This window comes from Corvus kubaryi, unplaced genomic scaffold (genome assembly GCF_017639235.1).
Source record: "Corvus kubaryi isolate FWS band 111438036 unplaced genomic scaffold, C.kubaryi_AGA036_p1.0 37392, whole genome shotgun sequence".
Classification (NCBI taxonomy): Eukaryota; Metazoa; Chordata; class Aves; order Passeriformes; family Corvidae; genus Corvus; species Corvus kubaryi.
The window spans coordinates 12,959,237-12,986,537 of NW_024581131.1; the positions used below are offsets into that span (position 1 = coordinate 12,959,237).

The 27,301-nt window shown below is 47.3% G+C and overlaps 1 protein-coding gene across 8 annotated transcripts; it reads left to right on the top strand.

Annotated features, from left to right (window-relative positions):
- The first annotated feature begins 785 nt into the window (after window positions 1-785).
- ARHGAP1 (Rho GTPase activating protein 1) lies at window positions 786-26,771 on the top strand. 8 transcript variants are annotated; one of them, XM_042038517.1, is made up of 15 exons: window positions 814-838; window positions 3,236-3,406; window positions 5,833-6,010; window positions 6,787-6,879; window positions 12,089-12,118; window positions 17,338-17,425; window positions 17,667-17,798; window positions 18,292-18,378; window positions 19,013-19,111; window positions 19,818-19,925; window positions 21,104-21,180; window positions 21,571-21,648; window positions 22,196-22,324; window positions 22,477-22,580; window positions 23,005-26,771. In XM_042038517.1, exons 3-15 carry the CDS (start codon window positions 5,872-5,874, stop codon window positions 23,182-23,184), a joined length of 1,344 nt encoding a protein of 447 aa, XP_041894451.1. In that variant the 5' UTR covers window positions 814-838; window positions 3,236-3,406; window positions 5,833-5,871; the 3' UTR covers window positions 23,185-26,771. The 8 variants fall into 8 exon arrangements, with proteins under 8 accessions (XP_041894450.1, XP_041894454.1, XP_041894458.1 ...); XM_042038516.1 differs by lacking the exon at window positions 3,236-3,406 and having other exon boundaries at window positions 786-838; XM_042038520.1 differs by lacking the exon at window positions 3,236-3,406 and having other exon boundaries at window positions 808-838; window positions 5,827-6,010.
- Window positions 26,772-27,301: the final 530 nt, after the last annotated feature.

Below are 27,301 nucleotides of genomic sequence, written 5' to 3' on the forward strand. Positions count from 1 at the left end.
TGTAATTGTTGAGATGGGCTCAACATGCTGATTCTCAGTCTCCAGCACCCTGGCGTGGCATGGCTTATGTTTGGAAGCTTCTGGCAGCCTGTGGAGATGTTTGGCGGACAGCTTGCTAACAGGGTCATTGAGGACTGTGGTTTCATCAGCTACCACCCTAGAGACCTCGGGATCCCCTGCACAAACACAAAGGCACGATGGGTGAATTAACGCTGGCTGTTATGTGATATGAGTGCTACTGGATAAGAGGAGGATGAACGATGGAGATGGATACTCTGCTATGCAATAATCCTGGGGCCCTGCCATGAGAACCATTACTTTTATTATCTTTTTTCCTTTTAAACTGGGGAAGAGGGACAAATCTCTGATTTCTCACCACAGACAGTACCCGTGCAGCATTCCTAGTGTTTCACGAGCAGTATTTTTAGGAGGTATCGTTATGACTGGCACAAAACAGGGCGACACGCTCTTTTCTCGACTGGTAGCTCCTAAAAGCGACGCAAGGTCCGGACCGCCGTCCCGCAGGGGCTGCAGGGCGCACACATGCCGGGGACGGCCGAAGGCGCAAACCCGACGCTCGGGAAGGCCGGGCCGCTCATCCCACCCACTCTGGACCGCGGCACGCACCTACGAGGGGTTCTGCCTGCGGGGGCGGCCCAGGACCCCCGCGCCTCCGCAGCCGCCCCTCGGCCCCGGGCGCTCCGTACCGCCGGAACGCTGCGAGGGAGCAGCGGACGCGCCCGGACGGCGGCCGGCAGCGGGCGGGGCGGGGCGGGATCTCCCGGCGGCGAGGCCGCGCTTCCGGCGGGCGGCGGTGTTCGGCGGGCGGCGGCGGCAGGTACGTACCGGCACCAGCGGGGCGGCCTGGGGTGCCCGGGGAGCGCGGCCAGGCCCTGCGTGCAGCAGCGGGGCCCGGCGGCCTGTCCTGGTGCTGCCGAGCCGGGGGAGCGGCCCGGCGGCGGGGCTGGGGCTGGGGCTGAGCGGGCCGGGGCTGGGCCCGGAGCCCCGAGCGCTCCGCCGGGGTGTTGCCGGGCTCGCCCTGTGTGGGGGTGCGGCTCGGCTCGCCCGCGGTGCGCGGCTGGTGAAGCACCGTGGGGACCTGGGCGGGGAGAGCCAGGGCCGGCAGCCCACGGGATCCTGGTCCCGCTGATCGGTGCTGGCGGTGCAGGCGCCGCCGGAGCGGGGCCGCCGGGCCGTGCTGCTGGCTGCTCCGGACCTCGGCGGCTGCGGCGGAGCTGGCTGCCATTAACCCAGGTGCCCAGCAGCAGGGGCTGGTTCTTGTCCTGCCTTCAGGCAGTGGGCGGGTACTAGGGGACCTTTGTTTTAACACTGTAAATAGCAAATCTGAGCCTCGTAAGCAATCTTGAGGTTGGCTCAAGGGTCTCGCAGGAGAGGAGTCGAAGGGAACGGGAGAGAACAGATGTGTGATGGAGGGGGTGAACAGGAGAGGTGCAGCCCGCGCAGGGCTGTGTGTGCCCCACTGCCTCCCTCACATGGGAATCCTGGGTGGGTCCTGCACGGCACTGAGAGCAGCCTCTGTACTGCGCAGCAGCTCCGGAGAGAACACTTGGAGAGTTGGGCGCTTTTGCCCTCAGACGCTGCAGAGAACCTGTAAGGGGAGGATTACTGCTCGCTAGGGTGGATTTCCAGCGGGCACGGAGGTGGCCTTCAGCAAACGGATTGAGGTGACTGGGGAAGGAAAGCTGCACAATTAAAAAGCTATTGGAATAATGACGGACCAAAGAACTTCCCTGAGCAATAGTGTTTCTGTCCTGCGTTAACTGCTCATGGTGAGCCATGACAAGATCTGGCCCTTGTCCTCTACGTTCTTTCAGGGTAGTACCAGAGTAGTGATGCTCTCGGTGGTATCATCAGTCTTGATGTGAGGGAATACGGGGGGTGGGCTTTGTGGGTGAGTCTTGCTTCTGGAGTTCATTCATGCACGTGAGTACTCTGAAGGTCTGCTGCTGAGTAACTGCTCCCTTTTCTTGCCATGTGCTTGTTTTTAACACTGTAGCAAAGTGCAAGGACTTGATTGATGTGTACAGAAAAAGAGACAAATGGGCAATTACAAATGTGCAAATAAGCCGAAGCTGGGAGGAGGTGTGGATGGCAACAGAGTTGGAAAAATAATCCCGGAACTGGGACTGCGTTGCATCTGACCATTGCTTGTTCAGCTGGCATGGAAAAAGAGGCCACTTTGCTTTTGTAATTCTTTATTGTATGTTCAGCTCCAGGGTGTGGTGATATATGCATGGACATATTTTGAAGTGTAATTCGCTTCTGAACTAATACTACATCTGGAAGAAAAACAGGAAAAGGAAATTACCAACCAGGTGTATCTTAGAAAGAAGTGGTAGAAAAATAGCGAAACTGAAATTGCAGGAAAAAATAGTTTGCAAAAACAGCAGCTACCAAGATTTCCTAGATTTAAGTGAATGGTCTTCCCTGGCTAAATTCTGGATCTTATATAAGGAATCTTCAGCTCAGAATTTGTGTGAAAATTGTATTTTAATGGGCTGAGTTCTCTCCTTTAGCAGAATGTGCTGTTCTCCATCACGTCTCTCTTATCTAGGAAAGTTAATTTTTATTAAACAGCAAGTGTTCAGGTGCAGTGTAGTTGCAGAAAACATATTTAAATACTTGGGGAAAAAAAGGAAGCTGTTGACTCTTTAGAGCCTGGCAGTAAGTAAGTGGTTCTGCTACCATGTGTGATTCTTTAGTTTTTAAATGTTTGGCTAGAGTTTTTGTTTTTTAAATCCAGGTATGTATTTTTTCTTATCTTATTACTTGCTATATGGAGTTTACCGCTTGCATCTTGTCATGGCATTTATGTAAAACAGGTGCAGTTTTTAAACTGAGTTAAATCTGTTGAAATGCTCTTTTAGTGTTAAAAAGCATGAAATGTTTTTAACAAACACTTCACCCATTTTAACAACCATGTCACCATGATACATATGGACTTTCTGCTTAATGACAGATCCTTATGGATCGTTTTTGAGTACACAGAGAAACATCTCATGCAGCTGCATTGTTGGGAAGTGAAATGTGTATCCTTATACGAAGAGCCTCAATTTCTTACAGTTTCTTCAGTTTTTTACATCCTAACTCCAGTTCTCTCCTTCTCAGAGCCTGCTAGTTCCCAAGCATTTAGAGGATTATATGTCCTAAACTTCTGTATATTCTGTTATCTGATGTGAGACCCCGTGCTTTTGCCTTTTGCATGTTGGGAAAGGGCTGGAGAAAATTCTGCAAAACCTTCTGGGACTCTCTGGGTGCTACAGTCTGGTTCACAAGAAGGACCTGAAATCTAAGAGGTCTTCTGGTCTGGATCCTCTTTCCATTAACACCATGGAGCACTAACCTAGAGCCAAGCAATGGAGCAGGCTGTGAAAACCACATGAAGGTATCTGGAGAGCCTTGTCTGTTTCCAAGGGGTAAGGCAAGGGCACTATCCACTGGGCTCTTTTTCCAGTGTGGCTCCTACTAATAACTTCCTTCTTCCACATGGTGCCACACTAAGATTAATTTTATGCCTCAGGGGAAATCCCCCAGTGCTGTTTAATAACCAGCTCTTCTGTCTCTGGACGAGTGCTGCGAGTTGACTGTGAAGCCAAGTGGTGATCTGTGTAGGAACAAGGTGACTTGCTGGCCCTATGGCAGTACCATCACTGCTCTGTAGGGGGATTTGGATTTGGTCCCCAGACGTTTCATGAGCTGGCTTTGGGGAAATTGTTGCTACCGGGCATGCCCAAGAATCTCCCATGAAAGGCATCTCAGTGGATGGCAGCAGTCGAACGTGGGTCCTCTGTCCCCACCAGGGCTGGAAAGTCCCTGAGAGCTGTGAATGCTGAGAGGCTGCCCTAGGGAGCCATGGATGCTTCCTCAGCATGGAGTACTGGCTTTTGGGGCTGCTGAGCTCCTGTGGGAAATGCTTTAAGCTCGCTGAGTCATAGGAGTCAGTGCCTGCCGTTACCATAGAAATCAGATCAGCTGCTAGGGGTGGGGAGTCCTTGTCCTTTGGCTCCACTGCTTCGTGGTTCCAGCATGAGCTCATGGTGCTAGGGAACCTGATTTCTTGCTCCTTGGCCTGTCAAGATCAGAGGAGGTCAGGCAGCTCTTGCAGCCCTTGCCAGAGGGCAGGGAATAATTTTGCTTGGGTCTTTGCATGGCTGCAGTGGTGGGACCCTGTGTGTCTGATGTGCCTTGCTGCCTGTATATGTCATGCTCTTTCATATTTTGGGAAACATTGCATTTGATTAGTAATAGCTTCCAGTCCTTTGGGGGCCCCAGAGAGGTGAAAACTGGTAAACTGGTGAGTAGCAGATAAGGGAGGACAGGAAGTAAGTGGTAAGCTTGGAATGATCTGGATGGAGAGGAAAAACACTGAATCTCCAATTTCCTGTGCTCTCAAAATGCATCCCCAAGCTTGGTGACAAGTATAGACCTGAACGTGGATGTGACACCTTCCAGAGCTCAGTCTCTCACAGGTTTTGTCCTCTGTGCTCAGTCCCAGTAACTGTTTCATTGTTTTCTCTGGATGAATATACACATTCAAGCTCTAGGGATGGACGATGCAAAACATCATTGCCCCATCTCCATTCTGCTAAAGAAAATAGCTTTACTGTGAATATACTTTTCACACTAAGATGTTGTGCCTCCTCAGATCATCTTTGAACCCTTTGCTTTCCTCATAATGCAAAATAAGCACAAGCATCTCTGTGAAACAGTGTTACAGAGACTCTAGCTGATGCAAGGTGTCACTTTGTTTTTCTACAGTTCCTCTTGGCTTGCTGCCTGCTGACCACTGAATTATTGTCCATGTGGTCTGTGTGAGCAATCCAGATCTACAAAGCTGTCATTTTTAATGTTTCCTTGTTTACTTCCAGGACACCGAATTCAGAGGATAACAGCTGTTTCCCAAGCATTGTCCCTAAGAGTTGGTACTCTTAGGAGATCCTGTATGCTGTGCTAGCTCAGTCCCAGGTTTAATGTATCTTCTGCTTCAGATGAGAGTGAGAAATATTTGCAAACAACAGCAAATGCACTGAGCTGTCTGTTTCTTGGACTCTCTTAATTCTTTGGTCTCCTCAGTATTATGGCGTGCTTGGTGAAAAATATTCAGGCAGTATGGCTTTCAATGAAAGAGATGATTCCTTGCTGCTAGCTGTTATGTAGAAGGAAGGATTTACTGGGTGATGCTGAAAGGAGATGAGGGTTGTATGTGTTTTTCTTCCTGTCTTACTAGCTCAGCCTAAAAAATTCCTGGTTTAGGGAGCTGTTCACTTCTCTGTTCAGATCCCAGCACGCTGAAGCACCCACTTCAGTGTTGTTGAGAGCTCTGGCTCTCCATTATGGGGAGAAGGAGGGGGGGTGATTCTTGGGAAAGCTTCCAGGACTGGGCCAACTGTGGAAACAGCCGGGCTTTGTGCCAGCCGTTCAGAGGGAGGGGGAGCTCAGAGCTGTACAGGGAGTGTATCAGGCAGGGGCTGGTGCAGCCTGTCGCCTTCCGTGGCGTCCTGGTGCTGCTTCTGTTTCAGGAGAGAGAAACTCTTCTGTCCAGAGCTGTGGTGAGCAGAGGCTTGTTGAGAGGGTTGATACAGCTCTTGATGGCCTCTGGTAGCTATTGACATGAAAGAATCTGACATGTCGTCCCTGGGCTTGGAGAAGGAGGAGGAGTTCCTGCTTGCATTAAGGGGGAGGGGAAGCATAATCTCTGGATAAGTAAAGATAAGGGAGTATTGGGGAAAAATCAGTGAGAAGAGGAAGCGCCTCTGTGGGGAGGTAAATTTGTGATCTCTGTGTCTCACCTAACAATCTGTGCAGTCCTAGTTCTAGACACTGCAAAATAAAGTGTGGTACTTGGGAACCATGGCTACAGACCCACTCTCGGAGCTTCAGGATGATCTGAACTTGGATGATACCAACCAGTCCCTCAGCCAGCTCAAACTGGCCTCCATAGATGATAAGAATTGGCCAGCAGATGAAGCCCCTGCTTTTCCCAAACCAGGTAAGTATCCTGCTTGTTTGAGATCTGGGTTTTGGCTGAAGAGCAGTTGTTTGTCCTGCAGCTTTGTGGTCATATCTACATATATAGAGAGCCTCAGTTCCATTTAAAAGCTTTATAGACACATTAAACTTGCACCACGCCCAAGTGAATCAGGCTCAGTATTGAACAGCACTAAAAAGTGCAGAGCCAGCTGGTGTAAACATGCTCTTGTCAGTCCTGTGCCTGGCTACGTTTTGGTGCTGACAGTACAGATGTGCTGTAAATCCTTGAGTGTCCTCCACTATGGCCTCTTGCAGGAGAGTTAGGCCTTCAGCACTGGACTGGTCTCAAACATCCGTCTGGGAGGTGGGGCTGGAAATCTGAGTTGTTGCTCTGAAATCCTGTGCTGGCCAAAGAGGTCAGGAAAATTAGCTCAGGGACATAAAGGATGGCCATCCATCAAGGGACTATGTTAAGATCCTCCTTTTCTGAAAAGCCATGATGGTGTCCTTGGGTTTTGTCTTTGTGAATAATTGTGATGTATCTGAGCAGTTGTTTGAGAGAGTGTGCATTCTGAGGGATGCATATGGACCTCGTAGGACTGATGGGACTCTTTTGAAGTCGTTGCTGCTCTTGTCCCCTCAGAATTTCAAAAGTGCGTTTTCAAGGTGTACAGTTGCGTACATTCGTCCCTCTCATGTAGAAGTGCCATTTTTTCTTATACCTCTATCTCTTTGTACTTGCCAGTGTGCTCCAGATCTCTTCTTCTGATTGCTTGTTTCTTGTACTTTGTGCAGACGACTCCAAAGGCTCCCCTGAGCCTGTCACTCACCTGCAGTGGGACGATCCCTACTATGATATCGCCAGGCACCACATTGTGGAAGTAGCAGGTAGGAGCCTTTCTGTTTTCTCCTTTGATGTCTTTGCAGCTGGGCTGAGGAAGGGCTTTTCTAATAGGGCTCTGGGGACATCTGCTGTTTGCCAGGCCCAAGTGGCAATGACAGGTGCCACTGTGAAGAGAAGGAGCACCAAAATTCTTGAATGTTTGTGATATGTGTAATTTTCCATTGACTTCAGCTAAACTTGAGTTCCTTTTTGGCTCTTGCTGTCTTGATTATTTTATTAGCAGGACTCAGTTGCTTTTGCTGAATTGTTTTAGATATGGCCCTTTACTACATCCTGAGCACAAAAGTGGTTTTTGCATGAAAATGCCAGAGAAATTGCCTACGTAAGCAATACAGCTGTAAGGTCCTCAGCTGACTGAGTAATCCTCAGTAGGTGGCTTCTCTCGTATTTGAATGGCCAGAGCTTGCCATCCTGTCTAGAAATAACATGTACAGAAATCTGAAATAGGGGGAATAGGCCTGTGTTCCACTTCAAGGAAACACCTGTTCATTGAGGGTCACAAGCATTTGCATTTTCTTTGTGTTTTCTTGTCTTACACTAACCCTTGGTGATATACTGCTGGGACGTCCATAAGAAAGAGTTTTGGGGGTATTCTTTAGGTTCCTGTGGTGAGCCTGAGTGAAGGGTAAGGCCAGTTTGTCTTGTGTTCCTTGCTTTTTTTTTTTTTTTTTAAAAAAAAGCAGCTCTTCAACCTGTTGTGACTTGATTCACACTTCCTGCTTGGCTATCTATAGCCACCTCCTACCCCTCCTAGTGCCACCTCCTAGCCTTCCTATTGCCATCTCTGCCCCACGTGTGAATTTTCAAGGAAGCAGAGGCACAAGCTGGAGTCCTCCTGATTCAGGGTTGTTCTGCAGCAGAGTTTGGCCACAAAGGAAAGAGTCTCAGGTACTTACTTTGATAAGAGGTGTCTTGATATCATTCTTATCTGGGCAGTTTTCTCAAATGAGCTTTCTTTTTCCTGATCTCTCACGTTCCATCTTTTGTGGAACAAAATAATAATGGCAGACTCAAAACCTTGTTGTTTTGTCTTCTGCTCAGTTTGACTGACCAGATTTGCCAGAAGTGTTTTCATTTGCGAATGTGTTACTAAGCTTCTTTTCCCTCGGGCTGCAGTTTCAGGGCTGGGGTTTATAGAGGTCTGTACTCTGGTCTCCCTGCTGCTGAAACTGGAAAGGGACAGATGTATGGACTCCACCATTTCAGTGGTAATGACCAGAATATTTGGAATGCAAATGGCAGAGGTAATTGGTGTTTGAGGACTCTGGCACAGGGTGAGTTAAATGATACAGTTGTTGGCTTTAGACTAAGCTTCAGACAAAGTGCTTAGCAAAATTTAGATCAGAGACATTGATAAGAGTGGAATGTCAGCCCCAAGCCAAGGATATACTTTGTCTGCTGCCTGCTGGCATAAACACCACTGTTTCTGCAGGATTTCTTTTCCAAGGTAACGTGGGTTTTTTTTCTTTGACAAACCCTCTGAATGGAGTCTCACTCCAGTGGAGGTGTGTGTCAGCAGCTGTTGGAACGTAGCCATTTGACATGGTCTAGGGTAGCAAATGAAGAATTAGCCAGCTTCCTGAAAAGATTCCGGGGAGAGATGGTGGCTGACTGGGAGCCGTGCCTGCATTCTGAACTCTTCCCCGTTGTGGTTTAAATTTGTATTCCAAATGAGCTCTGTGTCCCTGCAGTGTCTGTATAGTGCAGGAACAGCTCAGAGAAGCTTCTGTTCTTGGCTCTTGCTGGCCAATTTTCCCCGGTAGCTGATGCATCTGAAAGCATGTGATGGTCCCCCACACGGCGTGTGGTGCGGTGCCTTTCTTGGCACTGGGAGAGCCTGGAGCACAGCTCCAGATAAGAGGATTTGCTGCCATATAGGTCTGAAACTTGCTGGTTTCTCATCTCCTGAAAGGAGAATTTATGAAGTTGATCAAAGAGGTGTAATCTGGGCTCTGGGAGGAAGCTGTTAATTTTTTTGGGGTCAATAATTGGTAATTTTAACTGTTGAGAATATCAGACAGGGTACTGTTCTCTGGACTGTTGTTGGAGGCAAACAATCTGGGAAAGTCTGGAAAAATCCTATTAGAAGTAGCCTGGAGAATAAAAATCTTACTGGAGGATTAATATGAAACTGTTAGACCTGGCTCTGCTGACAAACTGTGTTTGTCAGCACCTCCAGGTGCAATGAACACTGGCTATGCTGAGCCTGAAACACAATATACTCTACCCTAGTTCTCGTGTAAGTATTAGCAAGTGGCAGCAGATCAAGGATAGTTTCATCCATTCTATTGATTTATTAGCTTTCTGTCCCATGTTCTTCCCTGTTCTGCACTTCAGAGCAGAAAGCTTATGGCTAACTCTGTTCCTGCCTGCGCTAAAATATATTCTGGGATGATGATGCTATTTTGAGACAAAAGTAGAAGGCTGGTTCCCATCCTCGGGCTGAACTCCATGGTCCCAGTGTTATCCTGTGTGGTCAGAAAAGTAATTGCTTCTTGCTGGCTGTGTGCATGGTGTTAATAACTTAATAAAAGCCTGGTTTTGATGACAAAAAGTTAGCACACTCATTTTCTAGCTGACCTTAATTTCTGATTCAGTTTGAGGCATGCTGGATTTGAAAAATCTGGCTATGTGACCTAAAGAGGGGAAAGTACTAAAAAATATTTTGCAGAATTTCTTAGGAAAAGAAGTTTTTGGGGTTTGTTTTTCACTTAAAAATGGTGCAGCTGTTTCGTGGAGACTCTCCTTTGTGCCCTGTGTTCCTGTCTCTTCTGGGGACTGGGATCTTGCTGGAAGAGGCTGTCCGTGGGAAAGGAGCAGGCATGTCACTGCTGTCCCATGTGGTGGTGTGTTACACACAGATGACAGCAAAAGGCGTCCAGGCCACAGTCCTGAGGGAGTACTCAGAACTGGAGTATTGCTAGGAATCACAATATTTTAGTTTAAGGAAACTTTCTTTTGGTTCTGGGACTCGAAGCTTTTCTGAAGGAAGATGATGGTGCTCTGCTGGTGCTTTCAGAGCTGCCTTAAGGTGTGTGTTTGTGGAGTGTTTTATGCAGGCTCTCAAGAGGTCTCTGTGTGGTTTTATTCTTCCTGACTCTGAGTGCCTCTTTTTGTGAGTACTGTAGCAGTGAAATTCTTCTTTACATGTGGCCAGAAGCTGGAAGAGAGGAAGTTCGATTTCACTGCACAATCCACTTCTGCTAAGTGTGTTTTTTTCCTTGCTCACATCACTCAGCATTCGGAGGAAACACAAGCTCCTGGTTGAGGGCTGTTAAGGAACTATCCCAAGTTTCTGTTATGGTCAGGGTTTCTGTGTTCTCCTGCCAGTTCTTACATAGCAAAGGTGGTGCTTCCATCTTCTTGGGGGTTGAGGCAGACTAGATGTGACATAGTCTTGGTCTTGAATTTTAGCACAAGTTGAATTGCAAAACTAAGGCAGGTAGGTAATAACAATCTGAAGGAGGTCTCTGGAGATGGCAGTTCATACTGTGGCTGTGTGGGAAGAGCAGGGCTCTTGTCAGCTGTGGCAAGGTGTTCCCTCCTCATTCTGTTGCCCAGTCTGAAATACTGATCTCTTCTTTGTGGTCAATATGCAAAACTATGGCTATGAGGTTTGTCAGCATTCCCATTTTACACGATAACTGCCTTGCTTTCTTTTGGGATAAGAAAATGGGGGCTTAACATATATTGGCATATGAATTTCTCACTGCCATGGAGGGTAGAAGATAGTGTATCAGTGGTCAGGAAAGTGACTGTCACTTTATGCTCCAGCTACATAATCCCTGCCCAGTGATTTCAAAACTTTGTTGAAGCTCAGAGCATGTTTCTGCTAGTTTTGTGGGAAATCTGCTGCCTCACGCCATTAATTATCAGACTGTGGGGCTGCCCTTGCAGAACAGCTGTGATGCCAATATGTGTAAGACCTGTTATTGAAGTGGGAAAACAAGGTGGAGAGCTGTGAGTGTACCTTCTTTTGTATTAATGGATTGAAGTTGTAGTTTCAGCAGTAAATCTGTTTTCATTGGTGAATCTGGTACCAAACCTACCCAACAAACATTGTGGCTGCAGGTGCCAAAGCTGTAACTGGTGCTGATGATTTGGTGTTGGTGATTGATTTTACTTCCCCATGTCAATGTTGGAACACCAGTAGCTGTTGTTTCTCTAGGTAGGCAAAGGTAGAAGTGGCAGACAGAACTTGTGTTGAAGGTGTGCTGCAGTGTGGTTTTGGTGGCTAATGGACTCAGCAAAGGCCCATTAGCAAAGGGTAACAAGGGTCCTTTTCCCTTCAGGCGTGGGACGTTATTACTGGCTCCATTAATACAGGCTGCCTGCATTTCTGCTGCTTTTGGATGTAGTTTCTGGCTTTTAACTTTTTTGTTTGTCTGTTTAAGAATATTTTGTATGATAAAAAATGATGAATTGCCTCTGTAAAACTGAGTCCATCCAAAGCAAGCCCAGCTTGTGCACCATATTTTGATATGCGAGGTCAAGGGAAGGGAGAGTATCTAAGGAATTTTAATTTTCTAAGGGAGACCAAGAGAATGGAGAATTTCTTCCTAGAGCCCTGCTCTGCAAGGGCTCCTGTCGTGATAGGCCCATGTGGGTCTATTGAGTATATAGCTGTGAGAGTGATGGAAAGGGGCTGGGTATGATAATAATGCCTTCATAAACAAGAGGAACATTGGGTTTGTTTTTTTTTTTTTTTTTAATTCTAATTGGCAGTTTATTTTTTATTCAGAATCTACTAATCTTGAAAAAAAGGCTATGGGTGTTGGATGTGTTATTCATATGGTATGATGCCATTCTCTGTACACTTCTGAAGTTATTCAGAGGACTTCAGAATTAATTGCAATTAACCTTTTTTAAAAGTGGCAATACAGCAGTTGCCATTTTGGTGGCAGAGGAAGTGTAACAGTAAGGGCCAGAAATTTGTTTATACAGAATTAGCTGCAAATTCAGAAAAGAGATTTGGGAATCAAGGTTGCTGGTTTTGCCTCTAATTGTTAGATAAGGCTGTTTGGAGAGGAGCATGGGGGAAAGATGAAATGGAATGACGTTGAATGCTGCAAGACAGCGGCTAGATGCATCCCAGTGGCAGTCTGGCTAGGCTCTCCAACTTTACCCTCATGATTACTTTCTGGGAAAGGATGCAAAGCTTGGCTTGCTATAACTTTTTTTCTGTTCCTCCAGACCAGGGTGCACTTGATGGGGCCCAACCAGGTAGGTAGATTTTTTGTGGCACTAACGTTTGGTTCTGTAGATCATGGTATTCCTTTAGCATGACCATGGCCTGTAGCGGGACTGTCTCAGGGGAGCCCAAACTTTGCTCAGCCTTAGGCTGCACTGGCAATTTTTCAGGAGTCCAAAGGCTGCACAAAATTGTCGTCTGGGGGCTGCACCTTTGCCTCAGGCACAGCAGAATCATCTGAGCCAAATTTGGCGTGTGGGCTTTACTTTGGGCACTTCGGGGCTCATGGGTCTCAGTGTAAATCCTGGTCCTGTCCTGTCATGGTGGTGGCCTGCTTGGACCAGTTCAGTTTGAACTCCAGTTTATCCTGTTACTATATGTGCTTTGGAAGTTTGTTCTAGGATTGCTTCCTATTCTTTCACATGATCTGGTGCTGCACTCATGTGCTAAGCAGCTGGCACTTAAACTGGATTCTCCATCTGAAAGCAACTTTTATCTATTTCTTCTCCATTTGGCTGCAGAGATGTTGTGTTCTGGTAACTTGTTTGCCCGAGGTCGTGCTTGACTGCCCTGTGCTTGCTGAGCATTTGTTAATACTCTCCGGACTTCAGTCCTAAATCTCAATAATTTGGCTGCTGGTGCTTTCATGCTTCTCGATGTACATGAAAACTTCTATTGGTGTGAAATTCTTTTGCTAAGATCTTCACACAATTTATGGAAATGCTGATTCTCATTTCCTCATTATGTGGAATCTTTTCCCCCTTTTTCTATGCTCTCAGACATCCTCCCATTCTGCACTCCTTAATCTGACCCTCTAGTGTATTTTGTATCAGTTACACAACTATATTCACTTCATAAGGCTTTCTGATTCTGGCAGTGTTTGGATATTGGGAATATCAAGGTGGAAGGTACCATGTATTAAAATACTTCTGCTTTGAGCTCCTTACCTTCTTTTCCTGCAGGGCTAAATCTACTCTGGAATTCAAAGGGCCACTAAAATCTATTATACTTAAACGTTTCCCAGCTGTGCCATAAGCTTAGCAGGAACCTGAAATTACATTTGACAGGTTTTTTACTGACAGTGGCTCTGATTAAACATGCTAAGCTTTGTGAAACTTGCGTAGTAGTGTTCCAGTATTCTGTAGTGGTGCCCTCTCCTTGACCCTGAACTCTGTTAACTCTGCTGTTTTACCAGTAACACTAGCTTTTGGTGGCAAGTTTTATCCATCTGCATTCTCTCCGTATCAAAGTACTTGGATATCCCCATTTGAATCTTTCAACAGGGTGGGCACTTAACTGAGGCTACCTGATGAAGGTAGTAATGAGCAGAGTCTCTAGACTGCAGTTAGGCTGCCTCAAATCATGACATAAATGCTAAAGGATATATTTCAGGATATATAACGGATGTATTTCTATTTACCTAGAAGTAGTAAATAACAGGATTTGCAAGCCAGGCATGTATTCTCCATGTTGGCTGTGCAGATTCATTCAATAGTCCTGTCTCAGGACATTATTGCCATCTTGATTTGAATTTCTGCTGCGATACGGTCGTATTGCTGCAGGTTTCAATCTGAAACATTAGCCTCAGTGTTTAAATTTCAGCCCTTTTAGAAGTTTGGCCTTGCGCTCATGGCTTGGAAACACAGCAGTGATTTTCCTTGCCCTGTGTCTCAGAAGTACCCTGGAAATTCGGGTCAGAGGAAAAACACAGTTTGGGCCTTAAAAGTACCACAACAATGTTCAGAAGGTTATGTCCATCAGTGCTACAAGTTAATATCTCTTTAGATGAGCAGCTGTCTTGGCTGGAGAGGCTTTAGATATTGGTTACTGTCTTGCTCTTTGTTATTAAAAGTAAAATAATCTGAATTACATCCTTCAGGGAGGTAGTTTGATTCCAGTGTACATTGAAAATATTTTTAATGTATGAACTTACAAAGTTGGGGTGCTCTATGAGTACTGATGGTATATAATTGGTTATTGGTTTGTTGTTAGCTATTGAGCATTCCTCATCTGGGAGAGGTAGGAGGCAGCCTGAGAAGCCAAGTGATTACTTCATGGTCTATAGTTGTGTTCAGTGGAAACTTCAGCTGTTTGCAATTGCAAACAAGGGGTGACGACCTAGGTACATAAGATTAATATTGCAAACAGGAAAGCAAATAGTACAAGGGATGGAGCATCTGGGGAAGATCAAACCTGATAAGAATCTGTTCTGTAGGAGGCGAAGGCAGAGGCAGTTTCCTCCAACAAGAATATGTGGAATGGACTTTAGGTTCTTGTTTATAAATTGGAGCAACTGATTGTTCAGCTTTGACGTTGAATTTTTGATTTTGTCATGTCTGGAGCAAGGAGACTGATCAGATGTGTCAGGTAGAAACAAGATTGGGAGTTGATCAGTTTGAAAATTTCTGTGTTGACAGGCTGAGCTCAGTGTGATGAAACTGGAGCAAAACCCGGAACTCAGAAAAAGGCATGCTGATTCCTTTGTAGGTCTCATGCATAAATTCATTCTGATTTGGAAGGCAAAGCAGGCCACTCCTTTTGCAGTCATCCAGGGCACTGTAGATTATATTTGATGTACTTGGCCCTGGACATTGTCCAGGGGATACATGCCATCTCCCCTTTGGCAGAATCATGGATTGTCTGTTTATTCTTTGCCAGTGATCCCAGACATTTTCACCAAGGCTATATAAGGAACAAGATTCTAGACTTTGCATAGGCCCTGCTTTAGGCTTTTATGTCATTTCAGAGAAAGCTATTTAAGCTATGTGGTTCCCAAATTGTGACTTGTCAGGTCTGAGAATCAGTGCCCAGGAGCCTGAGCTGAGTGTATGGCCACCCACAACATGGCACAAACATGGTGCTGTACTGCACACCACAAAGGCCTGCCTTGATCAAGCTTGCAGTCTGCATCTGGCCCTCAGACCATTCACTCTGGTGTGAAATGCAGCCTCTCAGTTAACTGAAGATATCACCTGTTCTGAATTTAGCATAGAGCTAAGTATGATCTGCAAAGATCTGTCATCTTTCTGACCATTCTCTTTCATGACTATAAAACTCAACAGATTCTCAAATGCTATGTCTTCTTGGTGCTCTGTGCAGGCAGGACCCTTTGTCCTTCAGATAGAGACATACGAGTTGCTCAAGACCAATGGGAAGAGTCACAATATGCCATATTCCTTGCCCAGGACTTTGTAACCTGCACTTAGTCTTTTAGACAACTCAATTACATTAGACCTGTCCCTAAAGCTCATGGCAAGCTACTAAGAAACTCTGGGCTAGGCAGAGAGTGGGCTACCATGGGATATACAATGTGATGTTGGTCTTGTGGCCTGGCTGTGACTGTATCCGGTTGTTCCAGATGAGCCTTGCATCACTCTCTCCTAGTCCTGCATTCCGGGTCATTCGTCCTCCCTAATTGCCCTGTATCTCCGCATGTGTATGTCCCTGTGATGGCCTACGCCCCTTTCCTGGTCTGTACCTAGTGCTGCCGCAGTGTCCTTAGCTTTTGTAGAATTTCTGGCTTGTGTGCATCAGTAAATTCTGTGTTGTCTGGTTAGTGACTTGAAAATGGGACTTGCAAGGTGAAAATAAAAGCGAACAAGTAGCAAGAGAATCTGTTCTGGCAAGATGGGGGCAAAAGAGGACTGGTGGCATCTTAATGTCATGGCTGGTGTATATGAGTTCTCTGGCTGCCATTTGCAGCACCAAATGGTCATCTGGTACTAATAGGCAGTGTTCCCAGAAATGTCAGGTTTGCTATTCCGAGCCCTCAGTTGCTGCATGGCAAGTGTAGCCAAGTGGTAGTTGAGGGCCAGAGCCTGTGCAAAGGTGAGAAAATGGCTGCATGATCTGAATATTGTAAATCTATGTGGGGAAAAGGACTTATTTCAAGAGGAGCGATGTATTGCAGGTCTCTCCTGCGTAAGTAGTGATCCTTGCTGCTTTTCTGTGCCGTGGTCTGTACGAGATGGTTTACCATATGGGAGGAAGGAGGGTATTGTTGAGTATAACATCAATAGCCCCATTCACTGTTGCACTCTCTGCTTGACAAGAAAACACAGGTTTCAGAGCAGGGTGAGTAGCTAAAAAGGTGGGAAGACTTTAACCCTTCATGCTAAAGGAACCATTTCATCTCCACTGCTGCTAAAATGAAGTCATCTTTGTGGAAATGGATTGGGTGTTGTGTCTGGGAGAGAATCAGACTTTCCCCTCAAACTCTGTATATCCAGATTTGTGACCTGGTTCTCATCCCAATCTCTCTATTTCCCAGCATGTCTGCTAAGCTTGGCCATGCGCGTCTGCTTGGGCTTTGTTCATGGGGCTGAGATCTCTGCTGGCAGAAGTCCACTGACAGTTGAAGACTGGCTTTGGGGAAAACTTGGCTTGTTGTCTCTGAAGCCTCAAGTGGTGGCTGGGAGTGTCCTCCATGACATGATGGTGCTTTATGGGTTATTTGGTTCCAGTGCAATGGGGACTGTTTTCTGCATGGCTTTTACAAAGAATGCTTTGTTGTGCTGCACTTCGCAGCTCCTTCCATCTCTGGCTGGAAAAATCTCTCTGTGGATGGAAAATCTAGGAAGCAGTGAAGAGCTCGTTCTACAATCCCCCTGGAGAATCCAGCAGCCCTGCTTGACCGATCTGTAGAAGAGACTTAGGATGATGCTTGCTTCTCATCTTTGGGGTGTGACTGGAACTGCTCTTTGTCTAGGAATTTCTTGGTTTCCAGGGTATGAAATGGCCTGTGTTCTGTGTGCAGGACTAAGCTTCAGCTGAAGCAAGAAACAGATGCACCAGACTATAAGCAGTCTGGGACTGTGTGCAGGATGGAAGGAGTTACTGTGCCAGTGAGGGGCAGTTTTCCCTGTGCCTCCCTGGACACGTGTGCATCAGGGGCACTGCCCAGGGACAGCTTTGCAGGATTAATGCTCTGAGCACTCTGCTCTGGACTTGCCTCCATCCCTATGTGCCCTGAGGCATCCTGGCTTCCAGTCCTTCTTCTCCTTTCAGGGCTGGAGCAGGGAATCTGTTCTTCATTCTCTTTTGTTGACTTGCCATGCCCGTGGTGTTCAGGTTTCTGCTTCCACACTAGGCCCAGGGTAACTGCTGAAAATCAGATTTAGCTTTGCTGGCAGCTGTGACAAACCAGACTTCTGCCTTGTTATGGTGGTTTCCCATTCTTTATTTACCCCTTGCTTCCAAGACCACAGTGAAGTCCTTAAACTCCCTGTAATCTCTGGAATTTTATCTGCAGGTGATGACAAATACGGAAGAAAAGTAATTTTGTTCAGTGCCTGCCGGATGCCCCCAAGTCATCAACTGGATCATGTGAAACTGCTGGAGTAAGTAGAGTCTTAGTAGGCTGCTGTTAATTTCTTGAATCTGACCTAATTCTCAGGTGCTGGATTCCTGGGGACAGATGCATCTGCAGTAGCTTCTTCAGTTGGACATGTCTTCCCAAGTGCTTACCTCCATTGCTGGAGATGCAAGTCCTCTATTACGGCACACGAAAGGACTCCCAAAGGGAGGAAGAACCTCTCTGTAGCAGAGCACAAAGTGACTTTGTCAGTTCTTTCTTCTCAGGTACCTGAAATTCACACTAGACCAGTATGTGGAGAGTGATTACACGTTGGTGTATCTGCACCATGGCCTGACCAGTGAGAACAAGCCATCCCTGAGCTGGTTGCGGGATGCCTACAGGGAATTTGATCGCAAGTGAGTAAGGCTGCAGCAAGCAAGGATGTTATGTGCTGTTCTGCAGCCTGACGTAGAAGATCTTCCCCAGGCCCCCTGTGTAGCTTGGTGATCATAATTTACTGTCATTTATTCTCCTGCTTAAGGAGGTGGATTGTTGTTTAATGCAGACTGAATCACAGGATAAACAGCTCCTTCTGTAGTTACATCCTTTAAGCCAACAGGCAAGCAGCAAACCCAGGACCTGGTGCAAGTGTGTCAACCTCATGGTATAATTGTAGGTTCCTAGTGAGGCTGCTCTCTGCTTTTAGATGAATCTTGGAATACAGGGTAGTATGCCCTTAAGGCTGCTGAGTGGCCTGACACAGCTACAGAGCATGGGAGAGGAGAGGCCATGGGTGTTGGGGTGTGGTGATGCCCAGTGTAAAAGGGATGAAGCAACCAGTTAATCTTGCAGAAACATTGGTTCCTCTGCTTAAAGTTCAGTTTGTCGTTACTGGGCTTCTCTTGACAGGTACAAGAAGAACATCAAAGCCTTGTATATTGTGCATCCAACCATGTTCATCAAGACCCTACTGATACTCTTCAAGCCTCTGATCAGGTAGGAGGGAAGCACTATAGGAGGCTCACCCACATGCTCACACTGTGGGGGAACAGTGGGGCATTCTCAGAAGGGCACAAGGTGAGCCCAGGCTGCCAAGCCTATCCTGGAGTCTCTCACCTTATTCTATCTCCTCCTACTTCTGAGCTCAGAAATACTCACACACCAGAAATACCTCTTTAGGAGCCTACAGAGTTTGTAGCTCTGTGCTGCTCCTTTTCTCTCCAGCCAAGTAGAAGTAAAAAGTTGCAGGCTCTGCTAATAGTGAAAAAGGAAGTGAGAGTATCAGTCCAAGTCATATTTGATTTATTGTGATACTGAAATCATAACGCTCTGAAATAACTGGGAATAAAACTTTCTCAAGCCTATTGCTGAACATCGGAAGGAGAAACCCAGCATTTTAGGGAGCCTGCTGCTGCTAGGGCTTCTACTGCATCTTGGAAAGTCTTTGCATCTCCTGGTAAAATAGATGGAGTGGGAGAGCTATGTGGGTGACATCTCTGCTGCTCAGCCATACCTACCGTTTGCCCCACTGATGTTTCTTGCAGCCCCTTGCTCTCCTTTTCTGTAAGAAGTCAGTTCTGTTACTGGATTTCCCCATTCCTCACATATCTACCTTTCTCTTGTTTTTCAGCTTTAAATTTGGACGGAAGATTTTTTACGTGAATTACCTTAGTGAGCTGGAGGAGTATGTGAAGCTGGAACAGTTGGGGATCCCAAACCAAGTGCTGAAGTAGGAATACTGCTTGTCTCCCACTTGCTTAGGGCTCTTTGAGAGGGGACTTTTTTTGAAAGAGTGGCAAGGGAAGGAAGAGTTTGTTCCACTCAGGCAGTGGTTTTGGAGGGTGTGGTGACAAGTTGCCTTAAAGACTATGCTTTCTCTCTATAGTCCTTCCTGTGTATCCTCGGCCCCAGTCCCCAGCTCTGTCTTTGAGTTAAAAATCCTCCTCCAGTGGAGCATCAATCCTGTATCTCCCACTCACCCTTAGGGGACTTTATGCAAGATGCTGACCTTAACACTGACCTGGAGCTGATGGTGTGCATCTGCTGTGTCTGGGCACCTGCTTAGCTCATTTTGCACCACTCAGCTTGTCTTTGGAGCTTCCCAAAATTGCCATAATCTCAGTACTACCAGATTGCTTCCCTGTCCCACAACCACATATGCATCTATCTCATCACAGGCAGTGCTGTCCTGGCCTCCTGCCCACGCTGTTACTCATCTACTCCAACTCTTGATTCCAGATAGATACTCCTTTTCTCCTTGCTTTTCTTCTGGCAACCAGATGTTTGTTCTTGTGTTCCAGAGCTGCTTGTCTTGGTTTTACATAGGTGTAATTGACCACAGGAGTCTGGTGCTGTTACCAGTGGGTGTGCAGTGCTGGGTTCATGCACTTTCTGGGAGGTGGAGTGGCTTTTTACTCGTCTGTGTTTTGCTGCAGATATGATGAATACCTGAGATCCCTGCAGAAACCTCTGCAAGTGCCCCAGAAGCCAACACCCCCACGCCCACCACTGCCAAACCAGCAGTTTGGAGTCTCCCTACAGCAGTGAGTATCTCTGGACTGTGTTGCTTTTGCCCTGACTTGTTTGATATGAGGTCACTGTATTTATAACTGAACAACAGCAAAAATAGCTGCAGAATTTCTTGCAGTTTAGTTTCCTATGAAACTTTAATAATTTTCCTGAGGAACTCTGTGCTCATGGCCAGATCTTGACTAACTCAGTTCAGTTCCACCCTCTTGATCCCTGGGTTAGATTGTTTTTGCAACTTAGGATCACTAAGGGAGGAGCAAAATAAGGGCCATAGGGACAGCTTTATGGCACTAGAAACTTCCTTGTAAGCAAAAGAAGTCCGTAGGAGGATGACAGAGGTCTCTTTAGGACTATGCTACTTTGAGCAGTGCTGTGGGTTTGTTTCTTAGTTGTTTTCCAAATAATAAATTCTATTTTAGAAGCACTTCTATTCACCCTTGTAGTGAATCCCACTCCCTATTCCTGCATAGTGACACAGGCAAACACAGACACTGGCAAGGGGTGGTGATACTGCGTAAGTGTTGAAGGTATTTTTAACTTTGAGTGTGGTTGTGCCTCCCCAGGGAATGAGGAGGAGCCAGTACTGTGTAGCTAGACAGATCCTCTGAGGCAGTCTGGGAACACATTCCCCAGCTTCAGTGCAACATTTCCAGATGGTGTTTGCTGTGGTGCTGTGTGCCTGAGCTTGTTGGGAGCCTGGGAGGGGTGAGCTATCAAGTGGTCTGGACAATCGAACGTGAGGGTGGCAGTGAACACCTTGGCATCACAAGGTTTTCCCTGATGGCCATTGTGTTGATAATTCTTCTGTTATGGGAGTGTGGTGGCTAAAATGTGTCAGCTTCTTTCTGCCCTTGTTCCTATGGAAAAGGAAAAAGGAATCGTAACCCCTTTCACCTGATTCATTCATAACTAGCATCCTTGCCTTCTGGGAAACCCTTTGCCCTGCATGTAAAGGCTGGGATTTTTACAGAAGATGGAAAAATGTTCCTGTGGTCTAGTAATGAGCTCCTAGTTGCTCCAGTGAATGATGTAACATGGGTGAAGAGGATAGAAGGCTGGAATGAATAATGGCTGAACCAGGGATGGCGATAGCAAGATCATATGTAGTACAGGTTGTGCGGGCAACTTCAAGAGTTGGGGGCTGCATACAGGGCAGGACCAGTCATGTGTAACCTGTTGTTTCTTGCTGCAGTCTCAGGGAGAAGAGCCCTGATCAGTCTCCAGTTCCTCTGGTGGTCAGAGACACCATTGCTCATTTGCGGGAGCATGGTAAGTGTTTGGGGAAGCTGCAATCCCTTATCAGTGACCTCTTCTGTCCAAGCTCCCATCAAGACTGTGGTAAGGTAAAGAAGAACAGCGGTCTAGAATAGGCTGTAAAATCCAAACTAGGGGAGTTATCCTTCAAGTGAGATTGTGCAGGGCTTAGGAGACCTCCTTCCTCCAGGAGTCCATACTCCCACTTGTATAAGAGTAGCCAAATGCTCTTTGTATCCTTTGTCTGATACTGGAAGCAGGAAGAATTGTTGTACCCTAAGAAAGGGACTTGTTGACATGTGTCTGAATGCCTCACAGCATGAATTTATAATTGTTAAGGCCAGCATTTTTAGAGACTCTCAGACGGGTGATTTTTTTTCTTGTCCATCTTCTGTCACTTCACAGCTCTTAATACAGAGGGGATTTTCCGGAGATCAGCAAATACACAGGTTGTCAAAGAGGTCCAGCAAAAATACAATATGGGTGAGTGCCCAAACACATCAGAGCCCCTCTCATTCCCTAATTACTACTGTCCAACTCTAACTGTGTTGGAACTAGTCTGTCATGGATCCTCTCCTTCTCTGATAGGTCTGTAGGTGAGGACTCATCTTGGGGTATGACCTGAGTTGCAAGGGAGAAGCATCTGATACTTCTGCTGTGTGGAAAACCTATTCCTTCCCACTCATGTTCCCCTTACTGCCGTTTTTTTTCCTGAAAGTTTCCCTGTTTCTTGGGGTGGGATATACCGTCTTACTCTGGTTATACTGGAGGGACTGAAGATGACCAGGAAGAAACTTAGTCATGTTTCATTTGAGGACTTCTAAAGATGTAGTGCTGGATTCAGCACTGCTTTGTATATGATTTTGGGACATATTTTTCCACTCTGCTAGAAGATGTGGTACTTCAGGATTCTGTGTTCTTTAAAATACTCCTTCCTTAGTTTTGGGCTCTGACCATCATGTCTTGTCCTTTGTCTGGAGGAGGTGCTGCTTTGGCCAGTGAGCACTGAGTCTCTGCTCTGCTTTCTCAGGTGTGCCTGTAGATTTCCAGGAGTATGAAGATGTCCACCTCCCTGCTGTGATTCTCAAGACCTTCTTGAGGGAGCTACCTGAGCCCCTCCTCACTTTTGGCCTCTACAGCCATGTTGTCAGCTTCCAGTGTGAGTTGTAACAAGTGTGCTACTCCCTGAATGTTGCACTGGCTAAGGACAAAGACATCTTAGTGGGGGCATGCATGGGATACCTTGTGACTGCCAACAGGGCTTTCATCAAGATGGGTGCTGAGGATTGTCCCGTCTCCCTTGATTTTTAGGTGTGGAGGAGGTGAAACGTGTGGATGTTGTTCGCAAAACACTCCAGGATTTGCCGGAAGAAAACTACCAAGTGCTCCGTTTACTGACAGCCTTTCTGGTGCAGGTGAGCACTAGCCTAAGCATTTGCTTGTCGTAATGCTGGGAGGGGCAGGCAGGCCTTCAGCCTAAAAGGTGTAGGCATACAGCCTGTGTGGTCTATGCCAAGGAGGCTGAAAGCTCCCCATGGTGGAGGTAGAACTACAAAGTATCTGAGTAGAAGAGTGGTCTCAGATCTACTTTACAGCACTTTCTGCTGCCGAGGAAGCCATTGCAAGGCTATTCAAGCAAGAGGGAAGATCATGAGTGGTGGTCTGGACTTGTAGAGATATTATCTGACAGTGCTCTTGGTCCTGTTGTTATGATATGGCCTGGTTAGCTTTTCTCCTCATTTTCTCTGGGAGTCTGTCAGTTCTGGCTTTGGGGAGGGTAAAGGGCAGCTGCTGTGCTGTTCTGTAGGGTTCACAATGGTCTCTTTCCTTCCCACATAGGTCTCTGCTCACAGCGACAGAAACAAGATGACAAACACCAACCTGGCAGTTGTGTTTGGCCCAAATCTTCTCTGGGCCAAAGATGTGGCCATCACTCTAAAAGCCATCAATCCCATCAATACCTTTACCAAATTCCTGCTGGACCACCAGAAGGAGCTGTTTGAGGCTGCAGAGGCCTGAATCCAGGCCAGCCCACACCTGCACACTGTGCCCACTTTCCCCCTTCTTTGTCTTGGAGCTGTGACCAAGCTGTCTCCAGTACAAAGGGACCATTGATCTTCTGGGTGATGAGCAGAGTGAGGGCTGTGGAGATGATGGTGAAAGTGTACAAGTAAGTGAGCAGGAGACCTGCAGCTCTGGATGGGCAGGGGAGCTGGTCTCCCAGCTGCTGAGACTGGACTCCTAACCCACCTGTGCAGCTCCTCCAGGGCTCATCACCAGTTTTCTGCCCTATCAGATGATCTGCCTTCCTTTCCTCCTTCCCTTATGTGCAGTTTTTCTGCCCTCCTGGTCCCTTCCTCAGCACAGATCTTTTTGTTCAAGCTCCCAATAGCCCCAGCTCACCCCTCCTTGCGTCAGCTGGGCTGTCTGGGCTAGGGTGGGCTTGCTGGGTTTTGTGATGGAGACATTCTTACTGCAAGTGCCATTTCTCAGCTCTGAACATGCATCCTGCCTTTCCCCAGGGGCACCTAAAGCAGGGAAGGGAGCAGCAGCCCTTGTGCTTCAGGTAGCAGCATGTCCTGCACTTGCAAACACCATTCTAGACCCCCTGCTTTTGGCAGGCAGGTGAAGGACAGGCTCACAGCAATGGGCTGTGTTACCTGTCAGACTCCAAAACAATGAAGGTGAGTTTAGCCCAAAGCCCAGCGTCTCTGGGGTCACCCACCCTAGACACTATTCAGTGTTTGCTGGACTGTAGTGGGTGACTTGCCTCCTGTAGTTACCAGCTCAGGTGTGTTTGTCCTTCCAGCAGCACTTCCAGCCTGGCTGGGAAGGTTCATGCCGGGCCTGGCTGTGCATGCGGGCCAGCTGTGACCCTTTGGCAGCTGGTGTGTCTGAAAGGCAGGAGGAAGTGCCCTGGTGGCACGGAGCTGCTGAACACCATAAGGATCACCGTCTGTCCTGGCAGCAGCACAAGGCCTCCTCTTCTGGCACATGTATCTGTGCTGACTGCCACAGACTGCCTTGACTAGTTAGTTGTCTTTTTGAGCACAACTTTCCCCAGCACAGTGTAACAGAGCATGGCCTTGAGGGAAGGTCTGGGGACTGGGGCTAACCCTCACTGTGGAGTGCACCAAGCCTGGATTACAAATTTCTGCCCAGGTGCTGAGCACTTGTGTGCCAAAGCTGTGAGGGAACAGCTATTCCATGCCAAGGGCCTTTGCCGTGTCTCCTCCTGGGTTCATACCTTCCACCATACCGTCTGGTCAGATGCATCCTGTATGCCCTGGGCACAGCTGGAGAGATCTCTCCAGGGCATGCTCAGAGTGGGGTGGTTCTGGCACCTCCCCAGAGCAGCTGCAATACTGTTAGAGCGTTGGGTTTAGGTTGCCTCATTCCCATTACCTGAGCTAAAAGAGATCCTTCTTAGCCTGGGCCTGTCAGGGTTTTAGGAGAGAGCTTATAGCCTTACTTCACTGGTGGGATATATCTTTGTATCTTGTGCCCTGTGTGCCTGGGCCAGACCTCCCTGCTGCATCTGGCCTCAGGGACAAATCTTTTGGACCAAGCAGAACTGTTTTTTTAAAAGCTACTGGATGCTAAATAGAATTTGTTTTTTCATAATATTTTAGCCTGCCTTTAGACACTGACCAAAGGTTGGTGCCCCTAGTGTAATTGAAGTAAGTGGCATCTGCTGCAGGAATTAAGGAGATTGCTCTTTTTGCTAAACTCTGGAATGGGGATGGGTGCAAACATAGGCAGCTCTGCAAGGCAGTGCAGGTGCAGCCAGCTGGCTTGCAGGAGGAACACCAACATGTGGGTGGGAACAGTGAACAAGAAAGTGGGCATTACTAAGACTGGAGCAAGAGATGTTCTAAGATAGGACTGGATCTGATCCATTCTAGATACTGGGAGACTTTGCCCTATGGAGGCTACCAGACTGCTGACTTCAAGTCTCCCTCTTCCAAGAATAGGAGCCTTCCCTGTTTGGCCAGGATATGAATTGTTTCATCCTGAACAATTCACAGCAGTAACCAAGTAAATGTTTTGGAGGTAGAGATAATCTGCTCCTAATTCATCTGTGAACTCTTCTAGAGTGAGTTAGCAGGGCTGATGTACTGTGGAGGAGTAATCTGGGGTGGACTAGTGTGAAGAGAAGTGTACTTGCCCCAGTGTTTAAGGGGCAAGCCTGTGGAGGCTGAGGGAGCCTAGTGCAGCCCCTCTTTCCCAGCAGGCACCCTGCTCTGTGGAGGTTTTGATACGGGAAGAAGGAGACTTCCTGCTCTGACTGTATCTGCAGCTGACACTGGCCTCAACTTCATTTCCCTAGAGGAAAGGCAAGCCCAGCTAACTTCTGGGACAAACAGGCCCAAGCTCGGCAACCTGGAATCCAAGTGCCTGCGTGCATGAGGCCTGGCCCTATGCACTCTCTGGGGAAGGTGGCATGTTCTGGCGTTGCAGAGCAGCAAGGACTGTTCCCTGCCCATTAGCCAGAGGAGCAGTGCTGGAGTAGCTCCTGTCCAGGGGGAAAGTGGAGATTACTGCAAGTGTCTGAGTTCTGGCTGGAGTTGGGTGGTTTATTTTGTGGGGTTTTTTGGGATTTTTTTTTTGAGTGAATTCTTGAAATGACATTTCCTTTTTTAGCAAAATAGAGGCTGATTCATCCCCTGCAGGCAGGGATAAAAGCCTGCTCTGGTTCAGTGCCTGCAGGGAGCAGATTCGGAGAGTGTTCAGGGAACTACTACTGCTCATGGTGGGAAAGTGCTTGCAAATCCTGGAAGGGACCCAACTGTAAATATCCCCGTTTCTCTGCTGCTCCTTGTGCTGGAGCTGCTGAGGGCCCTGGAGCAGGCACAGTAACCAGGGTTGCTTTTGCAGTCTGTTCTCCTGAACACCTTGTATTGAAATACCTGTCCTGTGACCTGAGCCAGGAACTGGCCCGGGCCTGCCTGCAGCCTGTGTCAGGTGGGTGGTCACCAGAGCCTGCACCTGCCGAGGCCAGCGGGTTAAATTCCCTCCTCACAGGGGCAGGGTGCTGGCTGGGCTGGGTTTCTCTGCCTTGTATGGGTCGGGGACAGTATACAGTTAAGGTGCTGGTCTGTGTCAGTTTTCTCCTTGCCGTAGAGCTGCCCAAGGGTCTCTTCCCTGGCTTATCTTTCAGGTTAGCTATTAGCCATTTCTTCCTGTGGGGGTACTTGTTCTGCATCAGCCTCCTGCTTTTAGCACCAGAGCATCTCTGCTAAGCCTCCTGCAGTCTTAATGGCCTCTGATCACCCCCTGGCCCAAGCTGTGAACTGACACCAGAGCTTTTGGGTGGTGCAGGGGGTCTGGGGCCATCCAGATGCCTTGTGGCAATGTGTGCTAACTTGAGAGAGCCGAGGGCCAGTTTGGTCCCAGTTTCCCTTTTCACGTACAGGGGCTCCTGTGCAAAAATTTCGGCTTTGCTTTTGTTGCTGGCGTTCCCTGCCTTCTTCTTTGTTGATGTTCACCAGGTGCAGGCCTGGGTTTTCACGGTTCACACTGTTTGTTTTCTTTTAATCTGCACCAATCTTGTATTTCACAGTTTGCACTTTTTGTATTTCAATAAAAATCAAAATGTAATCTCAGAGCCAGGTATGTCTGTCAAGTGGCAGCAGCAGTGGCACATCTACAAGAAACAGAAGTTAAGACTGTCTATGCCGCCAACCACAACCATGCTGAGAGGGAGGAAAGAAAGTAAGAAATGCCTCCTATGTGAGTAACTCTGAAGAAATACTAGTTTGCAGGAGCCTTGGGCTGGAAACCAAGTTAAAACAAAAATGTAGCATAGATTTTGCTCTGTCCTGAAGAGGGCTGTTCTTCCACGTTACCGTCTTCCTGTCATGATGAGCAGTCTGCCTAGGATTGCCCAGGGTGCCAAGTGGGAGCCACCTCATGAGTAGCTGGCTAAGTTTATCCTGTGGCCAGGTGATGCAATGGAAACCTGCACCATCTCATTTCATCAATGTATGTGGATTGCTAACTTGATGAACAATAGTCTGGATAGGACCACCACACTCCCCTTGATCCATATTCAGTTCACTGCCTTTTCCTAAAGACTGTAATTTGCCTGTTACTTCAGTAAGCTTTTTGGCTAGGATGCAAGAATTAGGAGTAG

What these genes read in the sequence shown, in the direction of transcription:
- ARHGAP1 (XM_042038516.1), top strand. Translation starts at nt 5,872, where the DNA reads ATGGCTACAGACCCACTCTCGGAGCTTCAGGATGATCTGAACTTGGAT. An exon ending in TACAGGGAATTTGATCGCAA is followed by an intron (nt 17,799 to 18,291) that starts GTGAGTAAGGCT and finishes TTCTCTTGACAG; the next exon opens with GTACAAGAAGAACATCAAAG. An exon ending in CCAGCAAAAATACAATATGG is followed by an intron (nt 21,649 to 22,195) that starts GTGAGTGCCCAA and finishes CTGCTTTCTCAG; the next exon opens with GTGTGCCTGTAGATTTCCAG.